Below are 26,020 nucleotides of genomic sequence, written 5' to 3' on the forward strand. Positions count from 1 at the left end.
GAGAGAAAGTGCTGGTCTCTCTTCTTACAGGGCCTAATTCCATCATGGGGGCCCTAGTCGTATCAATCCTAACTACCTACCTACCTCTCAAAAGTCACATCTCCAAATGCCATCACAATGATTAGGAATTGAATTTTCTGAGTGGGCATAAACATTCAGTCGAAAATAACCAGGCAACTTAAAAATAAAAGGTCTTATTCCAAAAACATTCACCAAACTACTTAATAGTTAACGTCACTTAAAAACAGAAATTCTATGTATGCAAGTGCCACGCTCCTAAGAAATGAGAGATATACAGCAAAGTCAGTGCTGAAAGCTCCCCATGCCGTGTTTTCAAATGATGAGATTCAACCTTGTGGCTTCACTCAGGTTTAGTAAAGTTCCAAAATGGCAGCTTTTGTTATTCTTTATTACAGATTTAAAGCTCCATTAGCTACTTGCTCTTCCTGGGGCTTAACAGTCATAATAGCAGGAGCTACACCACTCCTCAGTAGACTTCCGCTTAATAGCTTCCAGGATGCATATCTGAGAAGCATCTCACCATATTTCACAAATACATCATTCTTGACAGCCCACTCTATTCTTTGCACATCCTTTCATGCCTCATACATATGCTTGAGTTATAAATTCCAGCTCTCTCCCAAATTATCCTTCCTCCTATAATCTCCACACCATCTCTTCACTACATTATAAAACAATGTTGTCATCCAATATTTTCAAGGTATGGGATGACCTTGTTTTGTGAGTTCACCTCAGCAATCAAGTGATACAGGCTTTTCTCAAAAAGCTATGCTGGGGCACAGAACAAGAACCCCAAAGTATAATGCTTTAGTATGATGAGTACTTTGAACTAAAGGGCACTGGAAGGCCTTACAAGTAAATCCTCTCTGACCTTCTCCTGTCCTCCTGTCTCTTGCCCATGAAGTGAAGTCATAGAAACAAAAATCTTCTTCATCAAAGCAGGTCACAGAAACTAAAACCCCTCTCTCCTATTGCAAGCCATAAAACCTAGGAATGTCACTTTTATTTCCCCCTTTAAGACTCTTATCAAGACAGGGACTCCCAATACCCCAGAAAAAGGAAAGCTGCACAGATAGGCCAAGAAGAACCAGGACATTAGATCACATGCATTTGTCACCATTCCACACAGCTGCCTTTCCTTCATGAACTTTAACCCTAAAAACAGATTGTTTCCCCTGGGTTTCTTCACTTCTGAAGGTTTCTGAATCATGTAAAACTCTGATTTAATAAATTTGTTATGCTTTTCTCTTATTATCCTATGTTACTGTCAGCTGTGACATTTATGAGTATGAAAAGGTATCAAGTCTTCCCACCCCTGCGCAACTAAATACAGAGTTTTCTGTCAAAACGAGTGAGCTGACCACACCATCTGCGGTCACAGACATAAAGTCCATGGACAGTACAATTTGGTAGAAGCCTAAAGGTCACCTCTACCACCCAAGCTCACCCACGTTTTGCATACAAGGAAAACAGAAGCCTGAGAAATACTAACTCAATTGTAGCTATACTTGTATGATATCCTAGAAGCTCAATGGCTAGTCAATTATTTGAAACTTCCCACATATTTTCTCATTTAAAAAAAACATTTTGAGCCAGGGGTTTGGTTCAGTCACACCCTGCCTGGCAAGGGTGAGGTCAAGAGTTCAATCCCTGGTACAAAAAAAAAAAAAAATTGCAACCATAATTCTATTTAGGGTGGATGGTGGTGATGGTGATAGCACAATCATGTAGACTTTAAAGTCACTGAAGGGTCTAAAAAAATAGTGAGGAAGGTAAATGTTATGTCATATGTATTTTACCACAATATTTTTAAAAACCTTATATACTCCATGGAATGACTGAAACATAGGCAACTAGAGAAAGTAGGAGCCAGGGAGAGAACAGCTTCCTACCCTCTTTCCCAGGTCTAAAATTCTCAAAGGGAGCGGCTTTCACATCAGCCAGGGCAGGGCAAACCTCAGCCTCAGCTCCAGGAGTGGCATCTGCCAGATTAAGGCCAGACCTATGCTTTTTTTGTGCTAAAAGGGGAGGGAGGACATTTCTACTCCACCCACAAAAAGCGCCTTCCTCTCCTTTTCATTCTGCCGTCTCTTCCAAGGGACAGGTAAGTGGATAAACGGGAGCTCCACGTCCCTTGGCCAATGCTACCACCATAAGGGCTGCTAAACAAAGGTCTAAGCCAACACAAAGAATTACACTCCATGCAGGTAAATGTGGAAAGAACTGCAAACAAAGGGAACAGAACCCCTGATGAAATCACGAACTTTTGGAACAAGCCATATCGAAAGCATGAAGACCCCTTCTGCACTTTTACTTATGTGAGCCAATAACTCCATATTTGCTTTATCCAGTTTAGGCTGGGTTTCTCTGTCCCTGCAACCAAAAGATTCCTAACAAATATGTTCCAGAAAAGAGTATAAAATAGACCAGCTTTGACCCTTACCCATTTCCTTTCTGAAACCATCTCCCATCAATCACTGTCTTTCTCTACAGACATCCAGTGTACACCTTCTGTGCCAAGTTTTCTCTCCAAGACCCCAGTATCGCCTTTCCTTTCTTTCTTTTATAGCTGTTTATCACTTCCTACAAACACAAATGCATAAAGTAAAACACATAAAATTATTATGCATATGTTGCAGCTGAACCTAAAAGCAGATGCAAGTTTGTCTATGTCTGCATCAATGCACACAGGTCAGCATGTATGAGTGAGTAAGTCACAGCTAGAGGTAAGTTTTATGTACACTTCTGAGAACAGTGAGAATGATGTCTGTCCCGTAATGGGAACAGTACGGAGAGAGACACAGGCCAAAGCTGCTAGCTTTGTTGTGATGGACATTTTAAAGATTAAAATGAACATACCTGGAAGCAGTAATTCAAATTACAGTATATGTATGAATGAACAGAGCCTCTTAAGACTCCTGGGACACTTATATTTGTAAAATAGGCTGCTCGTTAACCCAAATCATCTTTAAACTTCAAATTTCAGATGGAGGAAGAATAAGGAAAGCTGGCACACAGGTGCAAGCATCTTATTTGGGGCCAGAGGTCTCTCCTCCCATTCCACCTTCTCGTGACCTTCTTGATAGCAGAACCCGCTCTATGTTGAAGCACTCCAGGGCTGGAGCTTTCATTGTTGCTGCTGTTGCTTTAAATAAGGCCAGAGATGTGTGGTAGGAGACCTGGATAATGATGGTTGTTTTAAAATGTGCATATATGTAAGTTTTATCTACTTGCACTGTCTTTTTAAATCACCTGTCATGCTCATTAAGAACAAAATAAAAAGGGTTGGAGATTTAGCTCATGGTAGGAAGTTTGCCTAAGCATGAGGTCTTGGGTTCAGTTCTCAGCACCAAAAAAAAATTTTTTTAACAAAATAATAAATTTTAAAAACTCATCAATGTATTGAATGCCCCTGAAATATACACTTCAAATTGGTTACAATGGTAAATTTTATGTCTATTGAACCACAGTAAATAAATACTTTTTTTAAAAAACAACCAATGTTCTTTTCTTCTGTAACTGTTGAGGTTTGTTGGTGGTGAGTTTGTTTACTTGGGCTGTATTGGAGATTGAACCAAGGTCCTATACACTAAGCTAAATTGCCAGTCCTTTTTAGTTTTTATTCTGAGATAGTGTCTCACTAAGATGTTACGATGCCCTTGTGTATATATGTAAGGTCAAGTCAGGTTTAAACTTGTGAACCACCTGCCTCATACTCCCAAATAGGAGGGATTGCAAGCATGTCTCTCAGTATCCAACTACTTACTTTTTGGAGTTTTGTTTTGTTTTTTAAACTAATAATCTGGCCAGGCATGATATTAATTCCAATGGTAGTAATGCCATCATTCTGAAAGCTGAAGCATGAGGATCGCTGTGAGTTTGAAGCCATGCTACACTACACTGTGAGTCCTTGTCTCAAAAAAAAAAAAAAAACCAAATCTCTTTACTCATCTTATGCAAAACTATTAGTTAAGTAAAATACTTGGAAATAATGCCTTTCCAAAGGTTCTCTACTAATGGAGAAACAGTATTAATAATACCCATGGTACACTTTACTCTTATAATGCAAATTTGACATCGTTTTTTAAAAGATTTCATATAATTTAATTTCTACAAGATCAAAAGAAATGTTTATGATATTAAAGGAATAGGGTAACCTATTACCAAACGAAAAACAGCCTTCTTTGTCAGAGTCCTGTTTAAACACAGAGACCAAAAGAATCAAACATATCCCCAAACTAAATCACCCTCGAGCTCTCCAAAATTAGCAAAGAAATGTTTGCAGCTGACCTATTTCTCTTTCACACAACTGTGTTGATAATTGACTTTTGTCCCCCAGGGAAGTGTTCAAATATAATTGAGAGCACCTCCACATAAAGAGTACTGTACAGTTTTATATACCCAATATTCCCATAAATATTGTACTCAGCTTGGGATGCCAGCACTGTTCTCTCCTTAACTGTATTTCTCAAGGAAGAAATATAATCATCAAAGCCACATTATTATAAATGTCTAGGTAAAGTACAAGAATCATTGAATTCCAAGTACCCAAAGTATTTTTATTAATAAAAATTATGAAAATGATAGTAACAACCAGTTCCACTGCTCAGATACTTTGTCAACGACATCTTACTTATAAATCCACCTCTAAACATGGCAAGCACTGATACCAAGAAGGCCCAGGATCAGAGCTTTTGATTTCCACACAGTTCATAGTTTTGCCAAAAGATCCCATTCAACTTTATGTGCTAACTATAGCTCCAAATAAATATAGATATAATCCACCCCATACAACACCACAACTTGAAAAGCTGTCCTGTGCACCTTGAGACCATCATGTTAAATGAAATAAATTGGACACGTAACTTTAATTATCCCATGGTTTCTCTTATATGAGAAACCCAAAGTATAAACAAAGAGGAAAATACAAGGTAATAGGAAACAGAAAGATCTTTTTCAAAAGGGAAGGGGACCAAAGATGGAGGTGGGAAGAAGGAAAAGAAAGGAAAAGCATGAAAATAGAAATAAGGTGTTATACACATGAGCCAACTCCTCAAAGGAATGTAATCATTATGCACTGCAAATAGGTACAAACAAAAAAATAAAAATTGAAATAAAAAAGCATCAAACAGAAATAAGGTGTGTTATGCACATAAACCAACTCCCCACAAAGGATGTAATCATTATGCACTGCAAACAACAAAAAATAAAGATACCAACAAAAAATAAAAATAAAAATTGAAATGAAAAGAAAGATCAATGTCCTGGACATTGGCTTAAGGTAAGGCCACTTCCAAACCCAAGCCACATCAGAACATTTTAAACAAGAGCTACAACTACAACTTCTTCAGCTGGTTAAAGAAATATGTAAAGCCAGTCACAAAAGACACAGATTTTTGATCGACTGTATCCATATGAAATATCTAGAACAGATAAATAGATAAAAAGTCAGAGAGTAGATTATTAAGTTGCCTAGGGCCTGGGGGTAAGGAAGATAATGGAGAATAACTGCTAATAGGGGTAAAGTTTTCTATTTCAGGGGTGAAAATGTTAGATTATGGTGGTAACAGAACACAACCCAGAAACTTCTGAAAGAAAGCCCTCCTTTCTGCTAGTCAGTCAGTCTCTCTCTCTCTCTCTCTCTCTCTCTCTCTCTCTCTCCCTCCCTCCCTCCTTCTCTTCCTCCCTCCCTCCCTCCCTTCACACACACACACACACACACACACACGGGTTGGGTAGTCAAAACCAGTGACTATGAAAGCATCAAAGCCATAACAATGGTCATTTTACCCACCTGTTTGATTCTAAACCATAACCAGCACTTGATTGTTTAAAATCATATTTGGCTATTTGAAAAGATAATACAGGGAATGATAAGTTTACCTACACAAGATACTATGCATTTCCATTGCTGCTGTATTAACAAAGAAACTACTAAAAACATTTTCTTCAGAAATTTTAAAATATTAATCATAATTTTTTGAACACTACAAAAGTTTACCACTTCTAATGATTCCAACAACCCTGAAAAATGTACATTCAACTTTGGGTTTATATTTCCTCTCAAAACAAATACTGCTACAGCAATGAAACTGCCACCCTGGAGAAAGGTTGCATTACTGGGGAAGAATATACAATGAGAAAACCACACAATGTGTCATCCATATGATGAGTGAAATGATCAGAAGGTTCCGTAACCGTGAAGTAAGTTTTATAGGCCCTACCTAACTAATGCATTCAACACTATGTACAAACGCTGAACATCATCCTTTCAAATTTAAGTAATTACCTCTATTCTTACGTGTATAATAGGAAAAGTTATACAGTATTAAAAAAAAAAGTTCACAGAAGGACATGTAAACATTCCTTGAACATCTTTAACGAATTCCAAAGCAGTGTTTATATGAAAGCTAAGTGCTGCTAACACATCAGTCTCATCTCTTCTAAAAGCAGGTTGCCTCTGCACACAAACTGTCACTGTTGTTACTAGAAAGCCACAAAACTAGTCCCTTAAAACTGGATCTATAATTTAGCCTTTTCACTATTTCCAGCTTCTCTTTTGGTCTGCTGTGATAAGGATAAACATCTCTCAAGGGTCTATGTGCGAAAGGGCTGATCCCTAAGGTGGCACAATTGAGAGATGGTGGAACCTCTGAGGTGCAGCCTCATGGAAAGGTGTGTAAATCGATAGGGGCATGACCTTGCAGGGCACAGAGAGACCCCACTCCCTTCCTCTTCCCCTCTCATTTCAGCCTCTTGGCCATGAGGTGATTTTGCCTCACCACACTGCTACTGCGATGTGTTGCCTCCCCACAGGCCCGTAAGCAATGAGGCCAGGTGCCCATGGTCTGAAACCATGAGCCAAAAAAACTTTTTGCCCTCCTTTTATTTTGCTTTATAGTTCTGGAGATCCAGCCACAGCCTCACACATGCCAGGGAAATGCTTTACCACTGAGTTATATCCCTAGCCCTTGGATTATCTCAGGTATTTGCCGTAGTGATAAAAAGGTGACCAGTACCTCCCTTGATCTCTTCAGCATACATAGTTTAATCCACACAAAACTCCTGATGTGCTTCTATCTAATCAAATTTAGAACTTAAACTTCTAGAATGAAAAGTACTACATTACACAGCATTGTTGTCCTGATTTATGAAGTAAAAGGCCATGAAACTATGCAAAGGCAGGACAACACCAACTACTTACATCAGAATGCATTTTGGGGGGGACTTTACAGTGTGGCTCTGCTTGAGACTTGTCAATGTAACGTCTTCCAATCTAGAAAGGTATTATAGAGTGTGTGATAAGGAATCTGAAAGCTTTGTCTGGCCATGGCCCACAGAAGAAACATTTGTGTAACTCACTGGGCTTGATGGGAAGGAGAAGTGTCCAGACACTCAGTACATACCAGATGTACCCCACCAAAGGACAATCTCAGAGGATTTGATGTTTTTGAGGCCAGTAATCCATTCTTAGCACCCACAATAAGGCTGGGAAGGAAGTTTCAGCAAATGGCATCAAAAAAAGTCCTCCAGTCAAAAATACTGCTACAAAGCATGCAGGTATCAAACCGAGAGCTACAGAGCAGAATAGGTCCAGCCTGCCCACTCTCCCAAGCCCCACATATCTGCACCCATTTCCTAGTCTTTGGTGAATCTGGGTGAGCTGCAAGCTGCTCACTCTGGCTAGGGTTTATGCTCTGTTCCAAGCTGTAGTTTTAGAAATGAGACCAAAAAGGGACCTCACTCTGAGGAAGAAGATGAACTTGGACAATGGGTCAGAAAAGAGGGTGACATCCAGATACGAGTGGCCCAGGTAAACCCGCTGAGCTAGGAAGCTCACAGGAGTGGAACAGTTACACCCTATGGTTTACTGACTTCATCATTTCAGCTCTACCCTTTTTTCCCTTGACAAGGGTCCACTCCTTAAAACCCAGGGGCCACACTACACTGTCTAGAGCAGCAGATGGGACAACAGGAGAGGGGCCAAAGAAAGCCGTCATTCTCAGCCTAGGCTTCCACATAGCTTCCCATCATATCCTAGGAAGATTAAATCTTGAATCAGTTTATAGAAGTTTCAATAACATCTTGCCATTCCAAACTAAAGGGTAAACAGTTGCTCATTCTAAAGAAATGAAAGTTAGGGGTCTCCATAGGCCAAAAACAGCACCTCAAAAGGCAAGCAAAAATGACTGATTGCTCAGCTGCCTAGTAGTTAGATTTCTCAAATTTACTTCATAAATTCAGCTAAACTTACTCAAATCCAAAAGCAAAAACAACACAGTGTGCAGAGACGGAATCCTTTCTTACTTGATACATCTTAATTTGGGAAGATTCCTTCCACAAAAAGATAACAAAAGAAGTGTGAACTTTTCTTTAAAATTTCTCGTAGCTGGCCTGTATCACTGAGCAAGGAAGCTGAGTTCCATTTATGAAGTAAGAGAAAGCCCAGTTTCACAGATGAAAATGATTCATTATTGTCTTCCAGGCCATAAATACAAAATGGTCATGCCAATCCTGGCTGTTCCCCTCAGATGCACTGCTCACTGTCTCACAGGTGCAGGTCCTCAGGCCACTTTCTAGGTTCCCAGGTCAGCTGGCTGCCACCTGAGTTCAACCAAATGTCAGGAGACAGGACGGTGAGGGAAAGGAGAAACCCAGACATTCTTCCCCATTCCTCTCTCTCCAGGGGCTTCTCTCACAGACGCTGTATCTTTTCTTCTATGCTCTTTCCCACAAACAGGTGCCCTCTGGTCCAGCTCCTGCCAGGTGTCTATAGTCCCTGACCTTCAGTCACAGTTTCTTCTCCTTCTTCTTTTAGCCTAAAGATGACAGTGCCTAACTTCTGGGTCTAGCTTCTAACCTCTCACAACACCTATTTAATATTATCTCTATATTAAGAAGTCTCTCAGTCATAAAAATTCAAGTAGTTAGTAGACTGGTTAGATTAATAGAACTAAGAAAGTAAACAAATTATCCCACATGAACTACAAACCATTCAAACAAAAAAATGACACCCATAATGGAATGAGGAGGAAGTCATACTCTAGATTCTCCAACTGATGTCATATTCTGCATAACAACCATAGAGATTGTGAAACTCTTCCAGGATCTAAAAGGTATAAACACATATCCTTTCATGCATCCACATCAACATGTGTGTGTCTTGATTATTCAGGGATAAATGCATTGTGAGTTAGGGTCCTCTCTATCCAACCACTATTTATTGGCATAACATTTATGGCCTTAGGACTGTGCTATTTATCTAAAAATGAAAAACTGCGGTATTTTCTTTCTAAAACCTCTTCCTGTTCTAAAATTCTCTAAGTTAATGTATGAATTTTGCAAATATATATGTCTCTCGATGCATGATTATTCTTAGAACTATGTATAAAGCAGATACCTTCTGTGGATGAATTCACATTTCGTCAGCGAAACATGCTTATTACCAGTGCTCAAATTAGAACCCAAAAAATGTGTCTGCCAACTTGGTTTATTATAGTATCAACTTGGAATTGAATATGTTCTAGATCTCTAAATACAATGTGAGTTCACTGAATTATCGTAAAGAGCATCTGATTTGCATACCTTAAAAAATATGAAATTTCTTGCTCTAAGGTTCTAAATATGACTGTAGCCATGTCTTCTATCACATAAGCTCTTTTTTAATGAAATTTTATTACTTATTATTCTATAACTTATTTTTCACTTGAATGTATTTCAAGTGGATATATTAAATATAGTTCTACATCATTACATGCAGATCCATTTTGTATTTTCTTTAATAGCCAAGTGGTATTCTACAGATGATGTACTATTATTTAAATATTTACTGAATGTAATTTCTAGTTGATGTGCTCAATGTGATGTTTTTCATGAGGTTTTAGAGTATAATTTTGATTAGATTTCTCTTTTCCACCCCCTCTTTCTCTCTCCCTTTCCCCAAGGTATCTCTCTCTCTCCCCTCTCCTCTCCTCTCTTCCCTCCTCTCCCCTCTCCTCTCCTCTCTTTCTCTTCTTCTTCTTCTTCTTCTTCTTCTTCTTCTTCTTCTTCTCTCTCTCTCTCTCTCTTTCTCTCTCTCTCTCTGTCTCTCTCTCTCTGAACTAGGTATAAGCAATCCTCCCAAGTTGGACCTGGACTATGCCTAGACTTTTATATTCTTAACTTACAAAATGTTTAAAATACATCAAATATGTTTTTTGTATCCATTAGAACATATATTTTTCCTTTAACTTGTCATATAGATGGAATATCTTTAATTGGCTCAATTTGTAATATTAACAATGAATTTGATTACTTTGCTTACTATCTTTTGCAACATGACCTCCATCAAAAGATGGCCTCTTTCCTCTTCCCTTGAAATGGGCAGGCTTTTAGACCTGCTTTGAGTGACAGAATGCAAGAGTAAAAGTGATGTCACGCACTTTAGCGAATGGGGGCATTAGCACAGCTGCAGTTGTAGCCCTTGCTTCTTGGGATGCTCCTACTTTGAACCCAGATCCCACATTATCGAGGACCTCGGCTGGTCATGAGGCAGAGGAAAACTAAACCCCCTGCCAAAAGCTCTAGCTGAGTTCTGAGCCAGCAGCCAGCACCAACTGCCAAGCACATGTTTGAAGCAATTCTGAACCTTTCAGCCATCGCAATGCTCACAGCACATGAAACAGAAGAAATACTTGGTTAGTGCACAAAAATAAACTATTGTTTTAAGCTACTTAAGTTTTGGGGGAGGCTTCTTAGGAAGAAATCTGTCCCTTCACATAAAGGATTTAATACTGGAGCAGAATCTGATGGTCGAGATAGCCTTCCTCTATCCACTCCTTCATTCATTCAGATGAGTATTGATTGAACATATATTATGCTAGATGTTGAGGTGACAAAAAAGACCAAATTCAGGTAAGTCTTTGTCCTTGAACTCACCATGTGGAGGGGGGGACAGACAATAACAGGGAAACCTAAGTACGTGTTGAATTATAATAGGGGTAGTGCTACTGAAAATTAGCACAAGAAACTCTGTTCTGAGAGCCCCTAAGTGGGAAATTACCTTGTCAAAGAGGTTAGAAAAAGAAGTCAAGATGAAACTCAGATCTCAAGGAAGATTAGAAGTTAACTAGGCAGAGGGATACCTAGAGTTCTACACACACACAGGGTTCAACACACACAAAGGGCCTGTGGCAAGGAGAAAGAGTGTGTTCAAGCTCTGTTTCTAGACAAGATGAAGCTGGAAGCTGGTTAAAAAAACAAAAAAAAAAAAAAACACTTGGCCATGTAAGACTTTGCAGTCCTCGTAAAGAAAGATTTATTAATAAGAAATCAAAAGAGTTTCCACTCCAGATCTTCTCTTCAATCCCTACTGCAAACAGAACTTGGAGTATTCTACTATACAAACTGTATGCGTAGTGACACCCATGGGTCCGTTTAATACTCAGGATACAGGTCACTATGCCCATCCCCTTGGTACTTTCACTGTATTTTTGCATACTTGTGTCTCCATAACTACATTATAAAATCTCTGAAGGAGCTGTGTGCCTCATGTGTGTTTTCATTATTTCCCCCATAATATTCAACACAGTGCTGGGTACGTAGCAAACATTTAAGTGCTTCCTATATATGTGAAAACACGAGTAAACAATCCATTCAAAAATGGCCTGTCAGAAGGGACATCCTGTTAGAACATTCAAAAGTCACATTTGGAAAGCCATTCTAATCACAGAAATATTCTTACGCAAAGTTTGCTGTAAAACATCATTGCTTTCTAATTTTAGCCAATTTTTCAGTGTCATCCTCAATGAAGAACAAGAATAGTCCATCATATTTTCAGAGAATGCCTGTGTGTGTACTTTGAAAATCATTTCTGGGTCACCCCTGGATATCTCTGCTTTTGGTAGCAAAATGTTTAATCTTCTCACCTTTCCTCAAAGAAGCCATTTAGTAGTTCCCAGGATTCATGCCAAAACCTCCGTCCCTCCCAAACAGTGGAAGCCAGCAACCTAGTATCATGAAACAAGGTCAAAGATGCCTGAGGGACTTAGTGAGCAGGCCTCAGAGTGAAGGCAGGCTGTCTCAGTCTGCTTATTTTCAGGCCAACTCCAATGTGTGCATGTGTGCAAACATGTGTACAGGTACACACACAAGCAATGAAACTCTTCTATTAGCTCAAAGAACAAAGATTGTTTTATTAAGTTTGCCAACTGCCCTTTTACCTTCTGCCCAGTCTTCAATACCTGATGGGACCCACCTATGATTTTTAGTGGAAGTTTTCCCTCCCTATGTTGGTAAATGATATGACAAAGAAGTGAACAGCACTGTTTTTATTTTAGGCCCTCTATCTTCTTCGGTGCAAAGGCACTGAACAGATTGTGAAATATCACCCCGAAAAGTCCACCACTTAAGCATATTAAGAATTTAAATATCAACAACTTACTGGTCATCCTATAAATATTGAGGCTCTAGTAACTGAAACAGCTGTTGTGCTTTTTTAAAAAAAATTCTTTGGCATTTGGGTGACAACTGTCTGATTTCATTCCAAAGATACTGCTGAATTCCACTCTATTTTTCATTTCATCAAAGAAATATAAATTGCTGTTTTTTTAATTGCTGCCCTTACAGAATTAAATGACATCACGTATAGGATACATACTGAGCTTTAACAGTGCCCACAAAATTATGTACTATTTTGGGATCAAAAAATAGGAGTATTACAATTAATTGCTAAATTTAAATTAATCATTTCATAAATGAACTCCAGTTTCACAAAGTTTCATGAAATATATTTATTGTCAATACCTGCACAGGTCCAAATTACTCCCAAAATTACTTCTGTAGTTTTTTTTTACATGTTTAAGCCAACAAATAGCAACACACTTTATAAGAGTTTGTACATATATTATCTCAATCATTTGTTGGCACAGAGGAAAGAATAATGATAAAAATTTTTTGTACTTGGAAGACTAAAGCACTAGTGAAGTGATAGTGTAAATTCAAAAATAATAGTCAAACAGCTCACAAAATACACCCCCTGAAACTAATCTTTATTTTCAAGAATCTGCAACATAAAGCATTACCAAAAATAGGCACCTACAAAATAAACATCAAATAAAACTTGAACAGTTGCATAGCATCAATTTTTCAAAGATGAAAATGCCCTCACTTTTTCAAATACATAATCTAAGCATTATAAAGAAGATAGAATGTACTTTTAGAATCAATCTAGAATCTCATGAATAATGCACATTAAGTGCTCACTAAATTAAAGAGCAGTAGTAATAATTTCTTTCTGTAGAAAATAAATATTGCACAATAAGTATAAACCAAATATGCTTTACAGACACTTTAGGAGAGTCAAAATCCAATGTTGCATCTAAAGCTTATTCCATGTTGGAAAATATTCTGAAATTGATGGTAATCACGAAAGAAAAACCACAGCTGCCATCATAGGTTAGAAAGCATTACACAATATTGTAACTGACCTAGAGGAAAAGAACTTGTCAAGGTCACTCCAGCACCCCAGAGCAGAACCTGAGATAAAAAAAGCTTCTTGGTGCCATGACCAAACTCTTCTCAACTCACCCCAAATGCACATACGACAATAGTTTCCGCTCAAAAGAGGGATCAAGGTGACTTGCTTGTACAGGATTTTTCTCTCACCCAGCAGCTAGGGATGGTTTCATTTACAGTACACGCATATACGAAAACTGAGGACCAATTTCCTGTGTCAAGATGAAAGACACCTAAGCATTATTGGGCAATACCAATAAAGTGCAACTAAAGCAACTTGCACTAGAACTGAAGAAGAGAGCCAACACAAAAGAAAAAAAATTGGGGGTACCATCACACCTCGGAAACTGACCTGAGTACCTGCCTTCATTTATTACAGAGGTTGGCTTAACCTTCCCTATTAAGTGGATCAAAAAAGCGGTCCCAAAAGGAACACAAACTTTCTACTCCAAGCGTCTTTCTTTTGACCAGAGCTCGGAGATCCCTGCCAACTAAAGTATTCAAAATAGGACAAAAAATAGAAGACCCCCCCCAACTCGCACCTAGGATCAAATCAGGTCACTGGACTCCAGGGTCTAAACATTCCAAGTCAAGTGTGCGTCCCACTTAGGGACGCTCCTAAAAGCACGGACGATACAAGCACAAACATTTCTAGCTCTTAAATTCTACGTTCCTGTCTCCGCCGACCAGTGTCCACAAGCACAAACTAACTTCCCGAAGCCGCAGAGACACCTGGACCCGCACACCGTGAGCCAGGCTACCTGAAGGGCCCGAGGGGCGCGCTCAAGGAGCGGGGACCGAGCTAGGCGGAGAGGCGCGCGGGGACGGCACCTGCGCTCCCTCTCCCGACGGCCAGGCTCGGCCTCCTCCCCGCCCGCTCGCCGCCGCCGCCTACCTGTCTGAGGATGAAGCTGGTCGAAGTGGTGCTGCCATCCGATCTTTTCAACCTGCTCCTCCGGGTCGTGGTGCCTCGGGCCACCTGGACTCGACACACGGGGCCAGAGAGAAGCCAGTGAGGACGGCGGCGAGGAGCTGGGCAGCCAGCGGGCTGGAGTCCGCCTGCTGGGGACCTGCGCCCCCGGGTCCCCCCGAGCTCGCCCCCGAATCTCCTCCGCGTCTCCCCACGGCCGCCCTCGCGCCCACCCACTCGCCCTACGCCTCGACGGCTGCAGGACTCCCGCGCAGCGCAGCGCAGCGCAGCCCGCGGGCACCCACCACATCCATTAACAAAGACTCTCGGGGTGCGGGGTCCGAGTCCCCGGCATCGGCTGGGGAGGCTGCAGGCTCCGGAGCGGGAGCGCGGAGACCGAGGGTGGGGAGAAGAAGGACGGGAAGGAAGGAGGAGATAAAGGGAGGAGCAGGAGGGAGAGCGCGGCGGAGGGGGGTGGGAGCGGGCCGCGGGCTCCGGGACTGGGGCCCCGCACTCGGGCTCCGAGGCGGGGCGCTCTCGGGCCGCGTAGGAGGAGAAGGGGGAGGAGGGGGCGGTACCTGCGAGGTGGGGGAGTGCGATCCGTCCGCGGTCCCGTTCCTGGCGTGGGAGGAGGACATGGTTCAGCGCCGCCGCATGGCCCGCCCGTGCGCGGTGGGCGGAGGGCGAGCGCGAGGGCGAGGGCGGCTGCCCGCGGGGCCAGTGCGGGCGGGCGGGCGGGGCGCGAGGCGCCGGGCTTCCTCGCCCGCTCGGCACGCGCCGCGCCCGCTCCCGCCCGGGCTCCCCGCCGGCACTTGGCCCAGCGCCGCACCTTAAAGGGGCCAAGCGCTTCCCCACGCCGCAGCGGGATGCCTGGGAGGGGGCTTTGCGGGATCGCGCTTGCGGGAGCCGAGCCGCGCGGAGGGGAAGAACGCTGTCCCACCCAGCCAGCGCGCTACAGCACAGCTTTCCAGAGGATGAAGGGAGGGGAAAATCTGGAGTGGGGGTGGGAGGATTAAAATAGTCTGCACAGTTTAAAATGAGACAAAGGTGGCACGGTTCATGAATCAGGACTTGGAGAGGGAGGCTGGTGCAGTGTGGCGGGGAGTGGGAAGAACCTAGCGCGGTAGGAGCGTGTGTGTGTGTGTGTGTGTGAGCGCGCGCGCGTGTGCCCCTGCACTGAAATTTTTAAAAGGCAAGAATCTAAGCCCTCCACGGCTTAACTCATCAGTCCAGTATGGTAAGCAACGGGTTTTGTAATTTGCTTTTTGTCTGTGTTTCGTATTGTTTTGGCAACTCTAGCCAGAGAGCTGCGAGTCCTATACACCCAGACAGCCGTGGGAGAGCTGACCAGCCAGTCTGAGGGGAGCTGCAGCCTCGCACAAAAAAGCAGTATATCCTAAGGAGTTTTGAAGGTCACATTAGACCTACTAAAAAGCAAGAGTTGGCCACGTGCCTTGGGATTCCAAGAGACTAAACTCCTCCCTGAAACCATATACAACCTTTGCAGTTTCAAACCTTGGTTTCCTTCTACCAACACATACAAGAGATAAATTTCTGATCAAATTAAAAGCAAGCGATTGTAGAGGAAAGAAGCAATAACAGAAAAAATAAGTGAACTCAAAAATAGATTCCATTTAACTGTAGTTACTGCAGCAGAAAGCCATCATTATATAGCATTTCAAAGCTCTAAGTCAGTCTACATCCCTGGCATTCTAGCATTTTTGTCTATGGCAACAACTGCCATGTTTGTCTTAACCTATGTTTGGCTGTATTTTAACATCTACCAGATACTTCCTTTTCATTCCTACCTCTTCACTTAGTTCAGACTTTCTGTAAATCTTTTTAACTGGTTCCCTTGCATCTAGCTCCCTACGGCCAGCCAGATGTATGTACACACAAACACACTTCATTTTATCTACACATCACAGGCAAAGCCATCTTCTTCACATCTCTCTTTCTCGAGTTACTCTAACATAAAGTCCAAACTCTGTGGTCTAGCAACCAAGCCTGCCTGCATTTCTGGTCAGTAACCACCTCATGGTTCCACACTGATCTCTACAACAAACCTTCCAGTAAGCAAGCAGGTCTACTAACTGCTATTTTCCAAACCAAATATGTGCAACTCCACTCCAGCACTTCTGTTTTGCTGTGCCTCCTGGATATGCCTTCCACACCACCTACCCACCATGCTCAATACCACCCTTCTCCAAACCTCCTTCAGTTCACTGTTACCGGGCAGAAATCCTTCCTGACCACTACAGTCCTGGATAGTCCTTGTGCCACTGAAAAACTGGAGCACTGATTCTCTGGGCACTTGGCATAAGCTGCCCTTAGTTTATTAGTTCTCTTTTCTTTGAAAATCTAATTTTCAAAACAGAGTATTAGCTCTTTATCTTCCTTTTCTACACTTTTTATATAGAAGATACTATATAAAGTTTATGGGCAAGAATATGTCTAATAATGCAAAGTTCTTGCTTTCGTTACCACCAACCCAATCCATTTTTAGTTCTAATCCATTTTTATAGTTGGCATTTAATCAATATATATAGGATGAATTAATGTGGGCACTGGAATTTTAATTTTCTGGCTTTCCCCTCCCCAAAGTCTCTCTGACTTTGGGTTATCAAAACAGAAACTATAGCAACACAATTGCTTGAGGAACTCCATCTACTTGCCTCACAGAAAAACTGGTGAACTATATTAACACACAGTCATTTAAAACTCTGGAAATGGTGTTAAGGATATGCAGCAATAAAAAAATAATAAAGTCTACTAAAACTCAGTGAAAAAAGTGGGAATCTGTGGCATTTGAGTCACTCTCTGCATTCCCGCTTCAGCTCAGAGATGAAACCCTACACAGGTGGGGCCTTTCTCTCCTCCCAGCTCCTATGTGGAGTGCTGTCTTCCTGGGAAGGAAAGAAGGAACATCAGCATTTATCATCCAGCCCCAGCTACCTGTGTGCAAATAAGTTCTAAGCAAGTACTGGAGAGGTGCAGGATACCTCGTGCCCAATTCCATTCATAGGATGGAGGCTATATCTTGGGCACAGTTCCCTAAGAAAACCACAGCTGTGATGGTCCTAACTCATGGAGGGACAGGCCAGGAAACTCCTTACCAGGCATTGAGCTCCTGCGTGGTAACGTCACTGAGAAAGAATTTCACCATTATCCATACCCTCAGCACCAATGCAGAATGGAGTTGGACCCTTACATCATATATAAAAATTCAAAATAGATTTTTAACATCCAACTAAAATATCTAGAATATAAGAAACGGTTAGAAGAAAGCATAAGGGTTAATAACCATGACCTTAGGTTTGGCAATACATCTTACACATGACATCAAAATCACAAGCAAGCGAAGAAAAACCTAATTAGATGTCACTTTTTTTGAAAGAATATGACAAAGAAAGTGAGAAGACAACCCCCAGAATAGAAGAAAATGTTTGCTAAATGGACAAAGGATCTGGAAACTAATTTTTTCCTAAAAAGATATATCAGTAGCCAATAAAGCAGGTGAAAAAATGTTCAATATTATTGGGGCTGGGGATTTAGCTCAGCGGCATAAGCGCCTGTCTTGCAAGCAGGCAGTCGTGAGTTCGATCCCTGGTACCGATAAAAAGGAAAAAGACAAAAAAATGTTCAATATTATTAATCACCAGGAAAATACACATCAAAACTACAATGAACTAATATGGTTTGAGTATTTGCTCCAAAATTCAGGATGAAATTTAACTGCCATTGTAACAGTAAGAGGTGGAACTTTGAAGGGACAACTTGGTCATAAGGGCTCTGCTCTCATGGCTAGCATTGATACACCATAAAACTGATGGTAGCACGTATTTGTGAATGTACTAAAACCCACTGATTTAGCTACACACAGTGGCACAGATAGGGGTATACTCCTGTTGGCTGAGATGGGAGAATCACAAGTTCTTGGCCAGTCTGATCAACATGGCAGGACCCCATCTCAAGAAAATAAAATGAAAATAAATGTGTATTTTAAAAGGGTAAATTGTAAGGGATGTGAATTATATATCAATATGTTAAACACTGAGGTCTTAAAAAATAAATTCATAATGGATCATGGACCTAAGTATAATAGGAAGACCAAAAAACTTACAAGAAAATCAGCTCAACTCGGGTCTTGGTGATAAGGCCTTAGTACATCAGCATCTGAAGAATGATCCAAGAAAGTATGTTTAATTAAAATTAAAACTTTTGGAGAGGCATGGTTGCATATGCCTACAATCCCATCACTCTTGGAAACTGAAGCAGGAGGGTCACAAGTTTGAATCCTCCCAGACAAGTGATTTAGCACCTTGTCTTAAAACACAGAAATATTAAAAGACCTGAGTATGTAAACTCAGGGTAAAGACCCTAGGTTTAATCCTCAGTACAAAATAATGATAATAATAATCCTCAGTATCAAAGTAATCCTCAGTATCAAAATAATAATAATACCAACACTTTTCCCAAAGACTAAGAGAATGAAAAAAAGAAGCCATATACTGGGAGAAAATATTTGCAAGGAACAAACCTGATAAAGAACTTGTAAATAAAATACACAAGCAGTTCTTAAAACTCAAGAATGAGAAAATGAACAACCTAATTAAAAAATTAAAATTAAAAAAGATTTGGACATCTTACCAAAGAAGCCTATATAGCTTTCAAAGTAGCTATATAGATAGCAAATAAGCCTTTAAAAGATGCTCAACGGATGCTGAGTAAAACAATACAGCACCACTACTACAACAATCAGTATAGCTCTTCACTGAAATAAACCAAATGGCAATACCAAATGCTTTAAGGATGAAGAGCAAGAGGAATTCTCATTCACCACTGATAAGGATGCTAAAGGGGTATTGCCGCTTTGAAAGGCAGTTTGGCAGTTTCTTAATAAGCTAAATTATCTTCCCATCCCCAATAATTTGTATCAAAGTTATTTTTGCAACTTATCTTAAAACTCATGTCCACAAAAATACTAGCACGTAAATATTTATTTATTTTTTTATTGCCACTTTATTTATAATAGCTCTGTTGGCCCACTCAGGGGGCCCAAGGGAGATTTTCATGGGTGGGGTCCCAAGGTTAAAGCACACACATGTGCAAGATGTCAGCAACTGTAGGCCACATGTAGCAAGCAGAGAACCAGAGCAAGAGCACAAGAGAACCACCTGCATCTTTATAATCCTTGTACCGGTTGTTAGCTTATATTTAGATTCTTACATAGTGCTGAAACCAGCACATGCATGTTTACCTATGCTAAGCTATGGCTATCTAATTCTATCCCACTGTGCACCTGTGCTAGGCAAGCAAGGTCATGTCCTCAGGTGTCCTTAGATGCCCTGGAGCTTTGAAGCAGTCTGAATGGATCCCTACATCCCAACCCTTCAAAAGGCAGGGGTGGATAAATGTTACATTCTATATGTAACTAGATAGGAGTACCCCCATGCATTGTGTTAACAAATCAAGAACCATGCAATTTTGCAAAACTACTTTTTTTTCCTTTGAAGAGTTTTATTCATAAGCAACATCAAAGTCTGGTATGTAACATTCAAGGCCTGGACCATATGTTAGCCAGGGCTTCAATTTGGAGGGGCAGGTCTACAGTCCTTGTTCCTAGTGCGATCAACAGTCAATGCTTTTGGTCAGATGCTGTTCCTAGTGGTCAATCATTGCAATGCCTGGTGAAGGCTAAGTCATTTCTGACAAGAGGAGGGGCTTGTATCCTGCACCATGATAACCTACATGCTCAGCTTTTTGGCCATGCTCCCATATGACTCACCACAGGTCAGCACCCCACAAGAGACGGTGTCCTACCTGTTACTTCTGAGCTACTCAAGCCAGCAGCCAGAGCATCAGCCCCCTCAAGATGGCCCAACTGTCCGTACACACACCTAGGGGGCCTTCTTTGTGCATCAAAGCAATCACACTGTCTGTAACTTTGCACATTGGATTGACCTGTTCAAACCAGAGTAGTACTTCCATATTGGGCTAGACAGCAACTGCTGTCCATTGCAGGGTTGGTCATGGCTAGACTCATCAGTTTATCTAGCATCAGTCAGAGGTCTCTCTTTCCCTTTCATGTAGGGATTGGGGTCAAGTCCTATGGTCCATCCTAGCAGACAGGTTCCTGGGCCATGTACATCACGGGTCCCAAAATTGTTGCCAGTTTGGCTGTCAACATGCTAGCTAAGAAAGAGCCCAGAGGTGCATCCCCCAGTGTGTGAGAGTGGGTACCTATGCCACTCCACTCCTAGAGTGGGCTGTCATGTCTGTACCTAGCCCTCTGTCTATCCCGTGATTCCTCCCAGGCATGCAGAGCAGTGTACAGCACTGTTGTTTCTCAGTGAGCCAGCTCTCAGCTCCCTTCCACAGCTGTGACCAAAGCCCAACAGGATGTTTTTGCTTCCCCTGTTTTTGCCATAGGCCCCAGCTAAACCCATCATAATCCACATTGACAGGATAAATGGCAGGGTAGGACCAGTGACTCATAGGGCTTGCACGCTTGCAACAGCCCTCTTTGAGTCCTAAAAAGCAGCTTCCACTGCATCTGTCCAGCCCCATGTTGTGCCCCTTTTGGTCATCTACTATAAAGGACACAGCAGAGTAACTTAACTAGGTACAGTATGTCCACCAAAACCTTAGCAACCACATATGCCTGTAATTGGCATACTGTTGTGAGTCTGGTGTTACTGACCATATAACCCCCAAGAACTTGATAGACAAGCCAGTTTCCTGGACTTTGTCTTTGTCCATGCCCAGCACCACATCAGCAAATGTTCCTTCAGACTGCACAGTGGCTTTTAAATCTGCAAGATATTCAGAGCTTATCATAATAGTGTCAGTGCAAAACAGTGACACAGAGTGTGGCTTGGCCCAGGTGGCCATGGCCACCAGGTCATGATACAAAGTTGGACTATGCAAATAGCCTATGGCAACATCTAGAAAGTCCACTGTCTGCCCTCCCAAATTGGTCCTGACTGCCAGGATCAGGGTGACACTGCACAGATATTCGCCACAAGCTGCCTGGCATCTGCACAGGCCATACTGAAGGGCTCTACGCAGGGCGTATCACCCCTACTTTTTCCAATTTCAAGACAGTCTGTGCCATCTCCTCATGGCCACCAGGTAGCGGGACTGCTTCACTCCCACATAGCCTGTGGGAGAGTCAGTGATGCATGGTATGAATGGCCTCAGACTATGGTTTTTACCATGTGAATTTGCAACTAGAATTCTCCCTGCATGGTGCTGAGCTAAGTACCAGTCAGTATGTTCACCTCCAGTGTGTTTTCAGCAACTGGAAAAACATAAACATCATACAGGTGTGCGGTCAAGTGCCTGATAACCAAAGTCACATGGGTCTTCCAGACAGTGATACCTACGTACCCTTCTATGTGTGTGGTGGGTCCTGTAAAATGATCTGGGTTGCTGTGTACTAGCATTGATTCAGCTCTGGTATGCACCAATGCCACGACATGCTGCACATTCTGGGGGGACCAGTAAATAGTCAGTTCCACTTGGGGCCTCCAGTCTCATGGAACCCCCAAGACCCAAGTACTTCAGCCTGCCTCCTAATCAGGGTGAGGTCAGTGTCATATCTTCGTCCTTCCTCAGAGCTGCTTTGGTCTTCTGGCCCTGGCCCATCAGCCGTATTGCTGCTCAGGGTGCAACTGCCCCCACAGAGTCAGCAACACATCCAAAGCCTGCCTATCTGACTTATGTGTGGCTAGGTCTACAGCCAGCAGGTCAGTCTAGATCAGGCACCAACCGACTTGCAGTGGCCCCACATGCTGTCATTAGGGAGACGGCTCCACTCACCTGAGGCACCCTTCTTTTTCTCCTTTGTTGGTAGTTTTTACAGATCTCACTTTGTCTTGGTCCTTTACTTCCATGTCTCCCATCCTGGCCAAGGCATCAATAGCACTGTGGATCAAGTGATCTGTAAAGGGTGCTAGAAGGGCTGCCACTGACCCGAATGTGCCAGCCAGCCCATTTGTCAGCCTTATGTCCTTCATACCTTGCTCATCTGGGCTATGATACTGCAGTGCAAACATCATTCTCAGCATGCCCATTTCATATAGCACGATTATCAAGTCTAGATTGTGACTTGCTCCAGCAAGTCACCTGGATTGTCCCAAACTAGATGAGCTGCTGCCATCAATCAATTTATTACAGTCTGATTATCTGCTTCTAGGGTGGTCCCTGCACATCCTGCAGAACCCAGAGAAGGGGTGCTGGCTATGCTATTTGGTACATCTCTGGTGGGCTTATTGCATGTTATTATTCCTACCATCCCAAGCCATAGCAGTCAAGCAGGTACTATTTCACCCACCTTCTGCTTTAATTGTTTTGCCAGCTCCTGAATCTCCATGGCTGTATAGGTCATGTATGTTGTATGCCAGGTAGAGGTAGGCACCCCTCCTAGTTTTCTTCCCTGGGCAAGAGTCCTCTAACTCCACTTTTTGATGAATAGCTAGCCTAGCACGTAAAACTAGGGAAATTTCTTGGGGATTTTCTCAGATATGAGGACTTACATTTCTAGAGACATTTCTGGAGGAGGCAATGCTTCCCATGCCTTGCAACATGAGCTCTGCAGCAGTCAGCTATTGCTCAAGGTCCTTGTCTATTTGCTGCAGCTGCTGTACTCCCTGAACAAGGCTATTGGCCTCTTGATTTACGCAGAAGACAGTGAAAAACAGCCAAGCCACTCCTGCTGCCATTTCACAGTGAGGGTGAGGAATTTGCTTCCAAGGCTTGCAAGACATTCCCAGGCTCAGTCTGGTTCCTAGTCTTCCCACCTGTAGCCACCTTCTTGGCAACAGGTACGCATGGCAAGGCTAGGGTTGCTTATCAGCCATTCCACAGGCCTTTCCTTACACTTAGGCAGTTTCCACAGCCAACACAGAACCACTTGTCAGAGTGTCCCATTGACTACACCAGATTTTCACAGGTGAGATCCCAAGTTTAAAGAACACAGGTATGCAACACATCAGTAACAATAGGCAACATGTAGCAGAACAGAGAACCAGAGTAAGAGCACAAGAGAGCTGCCTACATCTTTATTGTGTAATTCTTATATAGGTTGTTATCTCATGTTTACATTCTTACATAGTGCTGTAAGCAGGGCATGCATGTTTACCTGTGCTGAGTCATGGTTCCCCAGCCCCCAATGGAATCCTTTTGAGCTAACAAGCCCTGAAAAAACATAAACATCAATTTCATTTTTCTAAATGGCAGAAGCAGGGCCGGTGATTTAGCTCAGTGGCATAAGTGCCTGTCTGGTAAGTGCGAGGTCATGAGTTCAATCCCTGGTACAAAAGAAAAAAAAAAGACAAGCCAGCCTGAGGCTATATGTTATATGACTACATTTACATGAGATTCCAGGAAAGGCAAAGTTATAAGTATAAACTGAGCATTGGTTCTGCAGTAAACAGTAGACATGAAAAGGTAGACAAAGCAGAGGGATTTTTCAGGGTGAGTAAACTATTCTGTATGATACTATAATGGTGAATAATTGACAATATGTACCCCCCCCAAACCTTACTAAACTTTACAGAATGAAGAATATCTTAATGTGTGTAAATTTTTTACTCATTTAACTTTTTCCTTGGGAGTCTTTCAGTGTTGCTGAGGCTAGTCTTGTGTGATGTTCTGTTACAGATTGAGAACTGGTGGTCAACTTAATGCCAGCTGGATTACATCAGCATGCATTGAACGAAGATGCTCCACCTGAGGAAAGTTGCCAGGATAAATAGGTGGAGAAGAAGGGAGATGTGGAGGTTGAGGCATTAAGGAGGCCTTGTGGATTCTTCTATGAATTGCTGTCTGAGCTGTTGGTTCTCCTGGAGAAGATTTGGTCCTCACATCGAGCATTGCTTCCTGGCTCTGGAGGAGAAGACGTGTGCCGCCTGGTCTCCAGGATGAACTCATCATGCTGCTTCCTGGCACGTACCCGACTGTGCTTGTCATCAGAGGAGCTCGGGGGGCCTCCAGATCGCTGAGGACAGCTGTGGTGCCTTTCAGGACAGCCCCGCTCTTTGTTGGGAGTGTAACTTCTCGGCTCCAGCATAGAACCCTCATCCCACTAGCACAGCTCCTTCATCCTGCAGGCATAGACTTTCAGGCTTCCATTGCTGAGCCTGGGGTCTTCCTGGTACGGATCTGTAAGAGACTGGTGTGAGTCCTTCTTGTGGGCTCTGGACCTCTGTTGGACCTGTGGGAGACATCGTCCTGAGCTCTGGGTTTTTATCTGGACTCATGTGGGACATTGCTGTGGGGTTTAGGCTTTTGACTAAATAATCTATGTCTTGGGTGTTGCGGCTATATTTCCTCCTTTTTCCTGTGTTAACTCCCAGTGACCATTATAAAAATATTATAAACTCCATGTCTTGATCCTGATTGTTCTGTTTACAACCCCCGACTACAACATGTTCCTACCTCAGCCTACCTGGTGCTGGCACTACAGAATGTGCAAATTTTATAAAATCATTTAGGAAAGTGGGATGTTTCAGGATTTAATGCAGAGTGCGATTTTATATATATATATATATATATATATATATATATATATATTACAAATACAGCAATATGAAACATTCCTGAAGGGCATGAAGGAAGAGTGCTGACCTAAGTAATTTCAGAAATGAGTGGCACCTCCTGTGTTGCTGTTGTGGCCTTTTGGGTAGACTGTATTAAAAACCTATCTCTATGTGTAACAGCAACACTGCTTCTGCTGGGTGGCATTTGCTCCCAGAACTTTTGCTTCAGACTCATCTGTTATCCTTCCCTGCAGGAGGGAGCAGCCTCCTGAGACAAGGTGGAGGGAGAAGGGAAGCAGGTCAGCCAGGTGGCTCTGGGGGTCTGAAGGGAGAGGAGGTGGTAACCTTTCAGGGGAACAAGAAGAAAATGAAGACTTACCTCCAATTGGAGGGGGTTAGACAGTCAGGGGACAGCAGGTTGACTGCTGCTTGAGGCCACCGCATCTGCAATCCTCTCGTCCCCCAGCCCTCTTATCCCTTTCCCTCTCCTGCTTGCAGACCACTCAGCTCCCTCCCCTCCTTGGTGCTCACACATTTCAGACCCTCTGAGCAGACAATGGTGTTCCATTTCTTGGTTCCCACCATTCCCGCAGTTCACCGGGCCTTTGGATAAGCACCATAGCTAGGAAGCAAGGCTTGGCTGCGGAAGGTGGCTTTCCTCAAACTGCATCTCTTCTGCCTCTGCAGTCCCTTGGTGGTAATGCAGGGTAGAGTTGTTCCCATTTCTGGGTGACAAGGTTGTAAATATTTCCACATGAATTTTCTATTAATGTTACTGTGGTTCTTTGTTTTGAAATAAAAGTTCTAAATGTGCAAAAGAAAAAAAAATAAGCAGTACCTGTGAGGCTAAAGTAAAAAAGAACTGCATAAATGCTACTGCAACTGGTAAAGGTGTTTCTAAGCGGTACGGATTAATGATTCTGCTCCTAACACACTCTGGAAGTGACCAACTACCATGGATAGCAGACAATGGGGTAAGATTGTCTACTGTTATAGTAGAAAATCACAGAAGCAAAGCGAGAAGGCTGGAATGAGCCATGTGGTAATGGAT

At 42.4% G+C, this 26,020-nt stretch overlaps 1 protein-coding gene and 1 long non-coding RNA gene across 4 annotated transcripts in view; one reads left to right on the forward strand and one right to left on the reverse strand.

Annotated features, from left to right (window-relative positions):
* The window catches only part of Cacnb4 (calcium voltage-gated channel auxiliary subunit beta 4), a 266,101-nt gene extending 250,943 nt beyond the window's left edge, over positions 1–15,158 (reverse strand). Inside the window, exons 1-2 of one of the 3 annotated variants that reach the window (XM_063259090.1) lie at positions 15,004–15,158; positions 14,411–14,494 (exon numbers count right to left, since the gene is read on the reverse strand). In XM_063259090.1, the coding sequence (XP_063115160.1) occupies positions 14,411–14,494; positions 15,004–15,063 (144 nt within the window). In that variant the 5' untranslated portion in view covers positions 15,064–15,158. Of the gene's footprint in view, positions 1–14,410; positions 14,495–14,730; positions 14,912–15,003 lie in introns of those variants that run through there. The other 2 variants (XM_063259088.1, XM_063259089.1) reach the window with 2 other exon arrangements.
* Positions 14,219–24,743, forward strand: LOC134478287 (uncharacterized). The gene is made up of 2 exons (XR_010050800.1): positions 14,219–14,827; positions 24,092–24,743. It is a non-coding gene; the product is annotated as an uncharacterized LOC134478287 (long non-coding RNA).
* Positions 24,744–26,020: the final 1,277 nt, after the last annotated feature.

This window comes from Cavia porcellus, unplaced genomic scaffold (assembly GCF_034190915.1).
Source record: "Cavia porcellus strain 051 isolate PalLab524CR breed Dunkin Hartley unplaced genomic scaffold, mCavPor4.1 scaffold_12, whole genome shotgun sequence".
NCBI lineage: Eukaryota > Metazoa > Chordata > Mammalia > Rodentia > Caviidae > Cavia > Cavia porcellus.